Source organism: Mercenaria mercenaria, chromosome 15, assembly GCF_021730395.1.
Source record: "Mercenaria mercenaria strain notata chromosome 15, MADL_Memer_1, whole genome shotgun sequence".
Lineage (NCBI taxonomy): Eukaryota > Metazoa > Mollusca > Bivalvia > Venerida > Veneridae > Mercenaria > Mercenaria mercenaria.
Window position 1 is genome coordinate 69859960 of NC_069375.1, and position 14077 is coordinate 69874036.

The following is a 14077-nucleotide window of genomic DNA, read 5'->3' on the forward strand; positions in this document are numbered from 1 at the left end:
TACTATACAGTGCCTGCGGTACTGACTGTGCCGACGAGGATTGAAGGCACTTCGCTTCCTGTACCGCAGGTACTTCGTCAATGTTTACAAAACGAGCGAGATCGGTGAGTGATTTTTGTCATTTTGATTTTTGGAGTATTTTGTTCAAAAATCGGGGAATGTAGCGGGGTGTAGATGTATCTTATCTACATATCCATGCTAAAATTTGTGGCAAATGAATAATTTCCTAGAAACGTAAGGACAAATAAGTTGAGAATGAAACCTGATTTTTTCACATCAGTGACTGTTTAGACTCGATTTCTTTTTGCTGACCCAAACGATGTCGTCTCTGCCGTCGTAAATTATATTTATAAATGACATGTGATCTGCTAAAACATAAAATGTGTCCAGAAAATTCCGAATTTGAACGTTATGCCACTTTTGGAAAAGTGCCGCAGGCATTTTGACGATGCCGCAGCATCTTCGAGGTGCCGCAGGCACTTTCAAAAAGTATCGGGACATAAATTTGCCCGAAACTAGACAAACAGACAAATGGAAGAACAGATAAACAACATTTCCTTCAAGAAAACGAAAAGAAAAAGGGGTGTTGAATAGTATGCAGTGGAATGCAAGTCAACTGAAGTCAGGTACCCTCATATTGCCGCATTTCAGAAAGCGATCCGCAGAATAAAAACCCTACTTTCGTTTTCACGTAAAACAACTCGAAAACAAGCGAATATTAGCATGAAAAATATCCTATTTTATGTAAAATTCATTTCACGAGTGGAATGATGCCCATTTGGCTCCCGATTTATGCGAAAATGCTCGAAAAATAGAAAACTTAAGATCTATTTATTAGGGACTTCTTTCGACTACACCTACACCACGGAAGCACATTTTTGATCAAATTACTGCATTATAACCTCTGCCACGAGATAGGTAGGTAGCTGTCACGATACTTCAAGAAATTATCGTGATAAAGCGAAGTTTTCTAATAAGAGTCTCAATAGTCAAAAGTTTCCTGTTAATATTATTGCGATGATTCACATTATAATCTCGATACCATTTGTGTAAGAGCCCATTGTGGACAGCTGACATTTACTAGCTAGACAGTTATTACGGTATAAAATCAGAAACTATATCGATGTTTGAAATTTTCTGTAGTTATTTTAATAGCCTAACGTTTCCTGGAAATATTAAGTATATCTACAAAAAAAAATATTCTAAAAATGTTTTCAGAGAAATGGAGAACTTGATAAGTATAGCTCATAAACGACCAAACGGGAGAATTTTAATAGTTTTTACATGTACGTAAAAACCTATTTTATTCCCTGCAAACAAAACTTTGAAAAAAAAACCCCAAACATATCGAGCAGCATAGGACGGGCAGAGAAGGCAATTTTCAAAAAGCATAATGTTTTGGAAATACAGTTTGCTTCAACTGACCGGAACAATCGCGTACTATAGTTTAAGATTACCCGCGATGATAAACCGATTGCTAAACTTTTTATATTTGTAAATATAAATTATAATCGTACGAATGCGATTTATTTGAGACGTAGTTATGGGCCAAATTTATGAAACGTTTTGAAGTGCCTGCGGCACCTCGAAGGGGCTGCGGCATCGTCAAAATGCCTGCGGCACTTTTCCAAAATTGGCATAACGTACAAATTCAAAATTTTCTGGATACATTTTATGTTTTAGCAAATCACATGTCGCATCAACATGGTCTTTACCAGACGAGAATATGACACTATAATAATACAGATATTGACTACATTCGAGCGGACCACGGCGGCACATCCGGCGAATCACTACCATATCACATGTACAAACTGTTTCCGTTACAATATAAACGCCTAAAAGCATCGTCTAAAGCCAGTTCAAAATGTCTTTATTCCATTGCTTTCATATTGTTACAGGACAAGTGTAAACATATACACTGGGAGTGTTTCTGATTTTGTCTCGTCTGTCGTATGCTTATTTTAGTAAGCTCCTCTGGTACGAAGTTTAAGGATTGTTGTGTCTCCGTCCTTCGACCGACTTCAATTCACCGTCCACTGTTCTTCATACCCATATGGATTTCTTCATTCTAGGTCATTTACAAAGATGTTTGGTTATAATGGCAACCAAAAGGAAAATTGTGAAAATCTTCTTTTAGGAAATCTATCGATTTCAAAATAATTTCAAAGCAACATTGCTTGCGTGTCCTTTCACAAATTTCTTCAAACCATATTGATTTGCAGTAATACGAGGTCTTTAGAGTTTTAAAAGAAAATATTATAGTTCTTCATGTCTTTAACCGTTAGCCCAGTTTTGAAATAACTTCATACAAATATCACTTTGACCATCTTCTAACATATCCTTCTTATCATTCCGCTGTGTTAAGTTATAACATGATATGAGCCGAGTATCTCAAAACATCTAAGTTTAGTTTTTGTAACAATTTGGACGCAAAAAAAGGACAGTTTTATTAATTACGTTGGGCTAAGAATATATATAAATGGATAATACAAATGATTGAATTTGTTCTGAACATATGCGTTTTCTCTACATTTCCTCTCCCTTCCTTTTTATTCTGGTGAATATAGTTTCTTATACAGCATTTTATACCGTTACTTTATGGGTACCTGATATTGCTAAAATATTCTAAATACTAATAATTCTGTATACTAGTACTTTTATTTCATCTTTTCTTTCCATTTTTGTTGTTGTTGTTTTTTCCCCTTTTCAGCAATAACTCAGCATGTGTTACACATTACTATAACAACCATCAATAAGTATTATCATTCCGGAGGCTCACTCGATAAGTATTCCAATACTTCCGTCAATATCCTGTTGTTTATGCGATAATGTGTGTATGTACGTGTATGATTGTATCTTGTGTAATATTTACAATAAAATATTCTTAAACTAACGTTTGTTTATAATGATCCCATGATCAAATTGGTTAATTAAATGCCCAAATTTAATTTCATATATCAAGAATTTAATTCAAGTGTGTGATCGTAATGTGTGTAATTTTCAGTGATGGATATGGACAATTATAGGACAAATCAGACGGATGTATTTTTTTAATCAATGATATATAGATGATGACGTGCATTGCATGTTAAGTGTGCAAAGAGAATAATTTATCAAGATTCATACTATAACTGCATCAAAACTCATACAGTGTAACGTTATATTCTAGTCATTTAGAGTAAGTGTCAACCTAGCATCGATCGCTTATAACTTAACACATTCACAATTGGAACTCAGAGGATATGAAATACCATGGAAACAAAGCTAATACAAGTGGAAATTGTGTAAGTATAGAATACATTGAAGTATGATCTTTGATTTGCAATATGTCTGAAATCGCAAATGTGTGTGATGACAACAGGTGGACCTTTTGAGGCTTTTGTGAGCTTTGCTGTGGAAATAACATTTGCAGTGGAATCAAAAGTCGGTCTATTAGTTTCCTGCTATTTCTGTTTTTCCAGATTACAGGACTTGGAATATTTTTGATATATACTCTGTATTATTCAGATTCCAGTGTTTTAAGTCAAATAGCATTTAAGTGGAATACAGTTAAAAGTAGTGCAAAAAGTAGTGCAGGGGCGAATATAAGTGATTTCGTTAGACATTCTAATCTGCGAATTAATGAGTCATTGGGGAAATTTAATTACATACCAGATCAAAGAAAAAAAACTTTATACGTGTGGAAAAGAGATAGTATAGTTCCTGTTAAACCATCCGCATTGCTGTTTTCTGAGAAAGAGAGGGCTCTCGTAAATGAAGACATCTGCGATAAACTAGAGAACCGTACAAAATACAACATTACTTTAACAGTAAGTATATCACGTATGTAGAGGGTCTGGCTTTTAAAATGAAGTTCACGGTTTCGGTTCCCGGTGAAAGGAGTATTTCCTTACAATCGCGTACAATAGCAAGAGTACTGACCATAACTCAAGAAAGAAGTCGCCAAGAGTAATTTTAAAAATATAGGATATTCATCTACATTTGATATGAATGTTAAAACTAAACCAGTGTACAAAATTTTTAGCTTGTAGCCAATTCTGAGACACAACAGATTCTGTTCTAGGTTTCATGTCATATATGCATGCATATACACGTTTTGTAGTTACATGACAATAAAACAATGCTTTAGTATGAAGCCACTCTTACATTATTTAATGTTACTCTTTTCAGTTAAAAAGCGACTAAGATAACAGTATGACACAAAATTTTCGCATTGAATTAAAACACTACACTTTATATAGGAAAATGTAACAATAGATATATCTACGCTTGGTAATAGAGGACAGATGACACATTATTGCTGTGTTGTGTTGTTTTTGTTTTGGTTTTTTTTGTCCTAAATGTATGTGTCGTAACAACATTCAAAAAGATGGTATGTAGAAGCACTAGAGTTGGCACTCATAAGAGAGTGTGTAAAATTTATAACAAAATTCAATAGTATAAGAAAGAAGATATAGAAACATTTCACTCACAGAAAAACAGATGCTGTATTTACACGAATGAAAAAGTACGAGTGGTCTTTCATGTAAAATGAAAAAACGAATATTTTCCTTTTACTTCATTTTGTTACAATGTTTAAAAGTATTTTATTCATTCTAAACAAATACAGTTTCGTACCGGCGAAACAATATCTAGTATTTTTTTCACGGTGAAATTGTCAGATATATTCGCTGCTCTATCTCGATCATTCACCGAGAAACTCGTGATCATTCATCCAGAAACTCGTGATCATTCACCGAGAAATCCGACTAACGATCATTCATCGAAAAACTCGCGATCATTCACAGAGAAACTCGATCTTTCATCGAAAACTCGCGATCATTCGCCGAGAAAGTCGCGATCATTCACAGAGAAACTCGATCATTCACCGAGAAAGTCGCGATCATTCATCGATAAACTCGATCATTCACCGAGAAACACACGATCATTCACCGAGAAATCGATATTTCACCGAGAAACTCGCGATCATTCACAGAGAAACGTGTAGTAAATGCCTTATTATCTGAACAGATTTTACAAGGATGAATTATTATCGATAGATATTCAGCGGACTGTTCTATTAGTAGTCGGCAGAATGTATGAGAAATTTTGGTATTGTTTGCTATTACAATAATTAGATTTACGCTTCAAATTTCAATTTGACGAAGCGACTCAATTATTATCCATTTGCGATTGAGAATTTACAAATATAATAAAGCGCCAGTTTAGTAACAGTTAAAAAAAAATTAATTTTTTGGTTTGTTTCTTTTATATGGCGTAAAGGTACCAAAAAATGTATATGTTACTAACAGTTGAATGTGCGAATAGATCAGGGCAAATGATACACATTATGCTTAACAGTAAATTATATTATATTTGAAAACACCTAAAGTCCAGGAATGATCATTCAAGGGGCACTGACACTCACAAAATCTTAAAATTACGCTAAGAATCGATTTTTCATTGTTTGAAAATGTATACGTAGCTATTTACACTTCTTTTTATTATTGCTTTAGGCGGATCCGGGGCGCGTAAATTGTAAGGCGCTGCGCAGAGAGATAGACAAAATAAATGGTTACGTCTTCAAGGAAGAACTAGACATGCCAGTAGCTTTCAGCATATTAGTGTATACAGATTACGAAATGATAGAGCTCTTATTACGTATAATTTACAAACGTCACAACATATACTGTATACATATTGACGCCAAATCGCCGGAACCTTTCAGAAACCGTGTGATGAACCTTGCAAACTGTTTCGACAACGTGATGATAGCCACAAAATTAATCAGCGTCTATTGGGGCCAGTATTCAATACTTGAAGCTGAAATGTCATGCATGAAAGACCTTTTAAACAAGACAAAGAGTTGGAAATATTTCATTAATTTGACTGGACAAGAATTTCCACTAAGAACTAATTACGAAATTGCCAAAATACTTGGAGCACTTCGCGGTCATAACAACATGAGATGCAATAAAAGGTTTAAGTAAGTTGTATAAGAATTAGTAAAAAGTTGCCTTTTTTAACCTAAAGTTTTCAAATTCACCTGCTTTATACGAAGGACCAGTATATACAAACCAATATCTAATCAAGAAACTGGTCCGGCATCCATTTTCTTTTGTTGGGTCGAAACCCTCACAGTTATAGCTCATATGGCGACTTTACAGCTTGAATTATGGAAGAAAGCCCCATGTACCCCTCCGTGCATTATTTCATCACAGGCGGGCACCTGGGTAGAACTTTAGACCTTTCATAAGCCAGCTTGATGGCTTCCTCACATGAGGTATTCGACTCCCCGAGTGACACTCGAGCCCACATCTGTGAGGGGAAGTGATTCAAACTTTGACCTTAACATTTCTGCCACGGAGGTTCAGGGTCTAGCATTCAGCCTATATTAGTCATAAACAGGCTAAAAGACATCTGTGAACGGATTAAACGTCAGCTTTGCAAAACTGATGCCAGGCCAACATGCATAAACAGGTAATTGTGAAAGGCAATTTCCGTACATTCCGTATAGTTATTAATTCTCGTATACGATTTCGGTATCCTTTGACCACAACGGATTTTTTTTTCAGAGAATCTGGAAATTGCCGAATTCGCAATAAAAACATAATTTGACGGAAAATGCACACTGTCGTTAAGGATTCAGTACCTCTTTAAGAGGAATATTTTACATTGGACAGTTTATGTATTTGGAAAGAGTCTAAAGAAAAATATAAACTGGCGAAAACTCGGACCACAAACAAAAAAAGATATTGCAATTTATATGCACAGTGACCTCACCGTTCTTTCCTTATATAGGCATTACCAAATAAGGTATTTTATGGCAAATTATGTTAGATATAACTAAATAAGGAACTTACGTCAAAGATACATATTTTACACACAAATAAAGGTTCATATTATAATATGGCCTTCTGTTAGTTGTTATTCTTTGATTTACTATATATGGTAATGCCCAGGGAAAGAATGATTATGTCACTGTGTCCAAAATGGCTGCCATTTCATTACATAAATGGCATTCAAATGGGTATATATTTTCTGTTTCTAGTCCGATGTTGACTTTTATTTTCTGCAAATAATCAATAGTTGTCTATCTTCCCGGTAATTCATCTATACCTATCTTGATTACAGACGTCACCGTTTACGTGAGTCGGGTCCGCCTCCGCACGGTTTGGATGTTTACAAGAGCTCAACCCATGTCATACTTACTAGGAAATTCGTCGAATATTTACTGACCGACGAGATAGCACATCGTGTTTTAATGTGGTCAAGAAAAATACTGGTACCCGACGAGATGGTTTTTCCAACACTGAACTGCAACAGGAAGCTTAAGGCACCAGGATCTTATGAAGGTAATTTTAGTCCGTGGACGCGTTGGAGCGCCATACAGTTGAAAGTATTTTAATCATTTGATTATCTCCCTGTATAAAGCATTGAAAGTCGTGCGTTTCTAACTCTTTATTATGCATATGTTAATGCCTCACTGCAACTGAAACTATGTGAATCAGGAACTTACATAATATAAACTGCAGTCAGTGATATAACCGTTGACTTAACTATTTTATCATTGATAAATCTTATATAATCTAAATGGTCAGCTTGCTTGAGCTGTATGCATTCAGTGTTGTAATCAGAGGCTGGACTAATATTTTATCATTGATATTTCATCCACATTGTCATGAATGGGACTATTTGATGTTGCGCAGAAATTAAGATGTTGTTAGGTAAACAAGAGGGCCATGAAGACCCTGTATCGCTCACCTGACCTATTGTCCTAAAGATCATCAAGACTAACATTCTGACAAAGTTTCATTAAGATATGGTCATAAATGTGGCCTCTAAAGTGTTTATTACCTTTTCCTTTGATTTGACACAGTGACCTAGTTTTTTACCCCAAATTGACCCAGATTTGAATTTGACCTAAAGATTATCAAGATGAACATTCTGACTAAGTTTCATGAAGATATAGTCATAAATATGGCCTCTAGACTGTTAACAAGTTTTTCCTTTGATTTGACCCGGTGACCTAGATTTTGACCCCACAAGACCCAGATTCTAACTTGACCTAAAGATCATTAAAAGTTAACATTCTGACCAAGTTTCATAAAGTTATAAATGTGGCCTCTAAGAGTGTTAACAAGCTTTTCCTTTGATTTGACCTAGTGACCTAGTTACCTAGTTTTTAATTAGTTTCTGACCCTACATAACCAAGATTCAAACTGAAATTTGAGATCGTCAAGATTAACATTCTGACATTGTTTCATGAAGATAAGTCATAAGTGTGGCCTCTACAGTGTTAACAAGCTTTTCCTTTGATTTGACCTGGTGACCTAGTTTTTAACCCCAGATAATCCAATATCAAACTCGTCTAAGATTTTATTAAGGGTAACATTCTGACCAAGTTTCATTAAGATTGGGCCAAAATTGTGAACTCTAGAGTGTTAACAAGCTTTTTCTTCGATTTGACCTGGTGACCTAGTTTTTGATTCCAGATGACCCAATATCAAACTTATCCAAGATTTAATTAAAAGTAACATTCTGACCAAGTTTCATTAAGATTGGGCCGAAATTATGACCTCTAGAGTGTTAACAGTCAAATTGTTGACGACGACGGACGGACGACTGACGACGGACGGACGACGGACACAGGGCGATCACAAAAGCTCACCTTTGAGCACTTCGTGCTCAAGTGAGCTAAAAAGCACTATCTGATTTCAAAAAAATAGTTAATCTGCCTCCAAAAGGTCGCTCCGAGCGCTCGTCCATCCTGAAAACATTGATGCAAACGAAAAGCAACTGAGCGGACGTATGTCCCATTTTACAGTTGTTTGGCATGGCACCTATGCAGAAAATCTACAATTATTTCAAATAACCGTCAGTTTAAAAGGCTATTTAATACAGAAATACTCCTTTACTTTAGCTGTACAGAAGTACTGAGTTAAAAAATGAGGGTCTCATCAAATGAGCCGCGCCATGAGAAAACCAACATAGCGCGTTTGCGACCAGCATGGATCCAGACCAGCCTGCACATCCGCGCAGTCTGGTCAGGATCCATGCTGTTCACTAACGGTTTCTCTAAAAGAAATAGGGTTTGAAAGCGAACAGCACGGATCCTGACCAGACTGCGCGGATGTGCAGGCTTGTCTGGATCCATACAGTTCTCAAACGCACTGTATTGGTTTTCCGGAACTTTTCCTTTCCCATGGCGCGGCTCAAATATACATTGTCAGTTTCTTTAATAAAAGACCTTGGAGAGTTATGAATGTTTCCCTCTGCTCAGCTGCACTTGATGAATAATGTTTGGACCTGCATATACTTACAAAATGATACATATCAGTTACAGATAATGTATAAACACATGTCATGTTTATGTTGCAATATAGGTCACCACCAAATACCCAACGTTTTTTGTCGCCTAAAAGGCAGAAGATGTTCTTGTTTTTCTGTAGCCCCGTACCTTTTTTTTCAAATCCTGACTGGTATCATTATATATTTTATCTCCTTTTTCCACGCACAAAAGTAGCCGACGTTAATATTTTAATATAACGCTTACATGTGACGCCATACCCGACGCGATATTTTTTATAACTGTCACGTAGATAAAGAGGAACAAGGTAAATGACATGACATGTATAGTTAGTTTATACTAATTTGTTTTAGCTCATTCTTGAGTCCGCTGCCTTGAAAAACCATTACTGATGGTATATGTTAAGAACTGACTGTGAATCCAGGGAACCTCGAACCCGCGATCTTTAGGTGGCGAGGTCGTCACCTTAATCAGTAGGATATCCCTCTCATTTAATTGCTAGTATTGATTTATCAAGTGTCAAGTAAAGTATGATCCACATTTTTTGACTGACAGAGTAACGGCTGACGGGCGGATAGACGAGGGCAAACCGTTAGTCCCTACAGAATGACTTGTAAGCATCGCTTTCTGTCCTGTTTAAACACGCAGAAAATGTTTTACATAATTCTAATTGATTTGGTGAAATATTTTACCATTTGATTAATTTTTATTAATTTTTGAAATAATAACAATTATGTATCTTTTCAGGATATACAAATTTGTACGATCATCACAAGAGTTCTTTTTCAAGATACAAAATGTGGGGAACGGAAAACACGCAGTGCCACGGGAAAATCGTGCGGGGCATATGTATATTTGGGCCACGTGACGTTGAAAATTTACTGACGAGACATGAACTTTTCGCCAATAAATTTCACTTCAGTGAATTTCCCGAAGTGCCATTCTGTTTACGAAATATATTATTAAAAAGAACTATTTTAGAATATAAAGGGTATATGGATTTTAATGTATCATTTTATAGCAATATACCTTACAAATGGTAACATATTATTCAAAATTACAATCTGTTTTTGTTGGCCATTAAAAGAAATTGTTTTCTTTTTATTCTGTACATGCTATTTGTTCAAGTCGTCTTTTCAGAAGTACTTATCATAAAATAAACAAACGTGTTTGTAAACATGTACGGTTCTAAACTGAAGAGGATCCATGCCCAAAAATAATGACAAAATACATTGCACTTCGCATATCCGTAGCCCTTTGCCAACCAATAAACCGGACCAATGTATTTTATAAGTACAACAACACTGTTGACCCATTTAAACGAGGAGTATAGTGGACGCAACTTGACCCCGATGGTTGACCTTTGTATTATAATACATAATGAGGTACAACCTGTTATTGAAAAGGAGTGTACGTAAAACGAGCTGCACGAGAAAAAGGAAATATAAATTTATGTAAATAAAAATTAGTGTATTTGAAAGTTTTAATTGATCAAATGTAAGTATATTTACTTTGATACTGCAATGTATACAAACTTATTCAATATAAATATACATGGCTACCCTAAGCACCCTTGATTACTATAATGAAATATTCGATATGAATAATCAGCCTAAGGTCAACTATTGCGGTCAAGTTGCGACTACTATACGCTCAAATAATATTTAAAAATACAAAATGCAAAAAATACAGATTGACGGTTGTGCAGTGTATGTAATTATTCTTTGAAATTACGAAAACAAACTTACTCAGTATAATTAAAGAAAATGAAGTCAGATTGTTTATCATATAATATTCTGAAAGTTTCATAAAAATCATCGAAAGAATAGGAGAAAACTTATGGTCATATAGAGAATAACAGGCTCGGTTCCCTCACCCCTTCCAGCCCATATCAGCCTCGACCTGATAACATTGATATCAAAAGACAGTAGCTTGTTATTCTATTTATCATGAAACTCACACAGACTGACTAGAAAACATATGTCTTCTTCTCGTATTTCTTAAAAAATGTCTTCTGAAGCAAAAAAATAAATTTATATTTTACGGATTTAAAAATTCATCCGCCTCTGAAATTCGGAACGAAAGAATATGGCAGCCATATTGAATTCAACTCCGACAATGTTTTTGACTTTCTAATATTCTTGTAAAAAAATAACAATGAAATAATTTCTTACCTGCGTAAAAATCAAAAATCATCATCTTGAATAAACCAGAACATGCTTTATTTCCATACTATACAATATACAGCATTTGACTCAGACAACTACATGTCAAAAGCGCTGAACATTTCACTTCCAGTTCCAGACTTTAAAGTTTTTAAAATCACTAAAATTTTCATTTTTATCCCTGACAAGATATTATTTGAAAATAAATTGGCTGACTTAATTAATACTGACATAGGACCTGTTAACTTATGCAGAAAAATGGCCGAAAAACACTGCAAAGTCATAGCCATTTCAATACAGACAAACAAAAATAAAATGACTTTAAATTCTGTAAAAGGAACTGACCCTGTACCTTGTGGTCAAACGTTGTACAACCTATTACAATGCCAACTCTGAAAACAAGTTTGTCAATGATAATGCATTGTACTCTTGTACCGTACAAAATTCTTTTTGTCTCATTTTTTAAAGTAAAAAATAGAAACACTGACCAGCTACTGATTTCAAATATTTTTTCAGACTTTTAATAATTGAATGATGTTTTCAGGGTAAGTATAATCATATACACATGTCACAACGCCTGAAAGTGAGTGTTTAACCAGTTGTGACAAAATGCATTATATTTCCATTTTACTAATTATATGCAAATTGCTGGAGGTAGAGGTATAGTTAAGGTTTTTAAAATGTGATTACTGCCTTATCAAAGTGGCATGTACATCTAACAAATCCTTAGGTCAATTATGATACCTACTTTCTAAAGATCGATATCTACACCCGCTCTTATTACTCTAAATACTACAATGACATGAAGACATTTCAATTCACTGAAACACATATTATTATATACATAATTATCAATTATCTTTGATAATACATACCCATGGTTTCTGGTCCCCCTTAATACAGTGACATAAAAGTTCAAAGTATTAAGTATTATCTGACCAGGCCAGGGGTGTCATTGGATGCCATCCAACTCATTGATGCCAGATTTTGGATATGAATGCATTGTGTCATCAGAAAAATATCAGGGATTAAATATGTCAACCATTTTTTGAAGAATCTTCATTTATATTTATTTAAACAAGTTTTTGTGAGGTAAGACACACTCGCTGGCTTAAAATACAACTGGTTACTTAAATCAGCCCAGCACCAGAGTCATAGTATATGTGCTTTGCTTGAACATTGAGTAGTATGACATGATCTACTTTTGCATATTAACTACATCACAGCTGTCATACTTTGCTGAGTGTCTATGAAACAAGGAAACAGCAATGATCTCAATTAAGGAGTTACCCCTGTTACAAAATACTTAATCTCTAATTTTTCAGCAAATTGAAATAAAAAAAAAATGATGTAATTTCAAAGTTTACAGGATAGTGAATACAGGTAATTCTAACACGATCTGCAGCGATTGCTATATAAACATATAGCGAAATTCTACGATAAAATATGGTTGGCTGTTACATTTCACCCCCTTTGATTGTGGCATAAGAGATTCTACTTCAGTTCCATAACATACAAATTATTTCAGGGCATAACGGTTGAAAACAGCATTTCAAAAACATAAATATGATAAAAAGACATACTGACTTATGTGTAGGACCGTAAAACACGTTTCGATCTCTACGAGCGAATTCAATTAGCTTAATTAAAATTCAGCGGTGATGTCATAAATGTATGACATAAAGTATGACGTCATGATGATGTAACGTCATATAAAGTTAACCTCGTAACTTGTAACACAGGGTCAACTCCCCTAATTTGATGATTCTCTTCATAATTAGTTTGCGAGTTGTTAGATTACTAAATTATAAACTTCTGAAAATTCTGATAAAAAAAATCTATACGTTCCATTGGCTATGCAACTCTTTCTAACCATAGGGGGTAAATTGTAACAGTATATGACCCGAATGGCGTATAACGCTGAAAATGTAGTACTGTAAAATGCGAATCATTTGCGATGTTAGAATCGAAATAATTAATTAGTTCCAATAATTTTATCAATTAATAAAACATGGGCAGTCGTTTGGATGCGAACGATTAAATCACTCGTGCTACGCACTCGTGATTTAATTATTACGCATCCAAACTCCTGCCCATGTTTTATTAACTGATAAAATATAGGAACAGATTTATTATTTCTTAAATAGTAACTTATCAGTTTTAGTCTTTGTGGCCGGGTGGTTAGAGTAGTTGACTTTAAATTAATCGTTCTTCACTGCTATTTGTTCGAAACCTTGCTCAGTGTGTAGCATTCTTTCATGTGTGGAAGTAATCTAGCTGGCTTATAGGACAGTGGCTTAATCTAGCTGCCCGCATTGAAAGTTGATATATGGCCTATAATTCTATCAATCTGACATTAAACTCAACAAAAACAAACATTTGTATTCACTCAACTGGTCTATTGGCTTAAGGATAACATGGAGTAATAGGCTTGAATTTCACCAAAAGCGTACATACAACTTGATTATGTAAGCTTTAAAAATGTCAAACGATAGAAATAAGGTGCATATTACGCTGAAAATGTAGTACTGTAAAATGCGAATCATTTGCGATGTTAGAATCGAAATAATAAATATGTTCCAATAATTTTATCAATTAATAAAACATGGGCAGTCGTTTG

General features: G+C 34.8%; 1 protein-coding gene across 2 annotated transcripts; it reads left to right on the forward strand.

Annotated features, from left to right (window-relative positions):
* The first annotated feature begins 1667 nt into the window (after positions 1–1667).
* On the forward strand, positions 1668–10403 carry LOC123562925 (beta-1,3-galactosyl-O-glycosyl-glycoprotein beta-1,6-N-acetylglucosaminyltransferase 7-like). Of its 2 annotated transcripts, none has more exons than XM_053525595.1 (3): positions 1668–3287; positions 7117–7337; positions 10040–10403. In XM_053525595.1, exons 1-3 carry the CDS (start codon positions 3256–3258, stop codon positions 10333–10335), a joined length of 549 nt encoding a protein of 182 aa, XP_053381570.1. In that variant the 5' UTR covers positions 1668–3255; the 3' UTR covers positions 10336–10403. The 2 variants fall into 2 exon arrangements, 1 of the variants encoding a protein (XP_053381570.1); XR_006688682.2 differs by having other exon boundaries at positions 1672–3812.
* The last annotated feature ends 3674 nt before the right edge of the window (positions 10404–14077 follow it).

Excerpts from the sequence above, each read along its gene's own strand:
- LOC123562925 (XM_053525595.1), top strand. The coding sequence starts at position 3,256 with ATGGAAACAAAGCTAATACAAGTGGAAATTGT. Across the intron at positions 3,288-7,116 it reads CTAATACAAGTGGAAATTGT|ACGTCACCGTTTACGTGAGT; the intron begins GTAAGTATAGAA and ends TCTTGATTACAG. Across the intron at positions 7,338-10,039 it reads GGCACCAGGATCTTATGAAG|GATATACAAATTTGTACGAT; the intron begins GTAATTTTAGTC and ends GTATCTTTTCAG.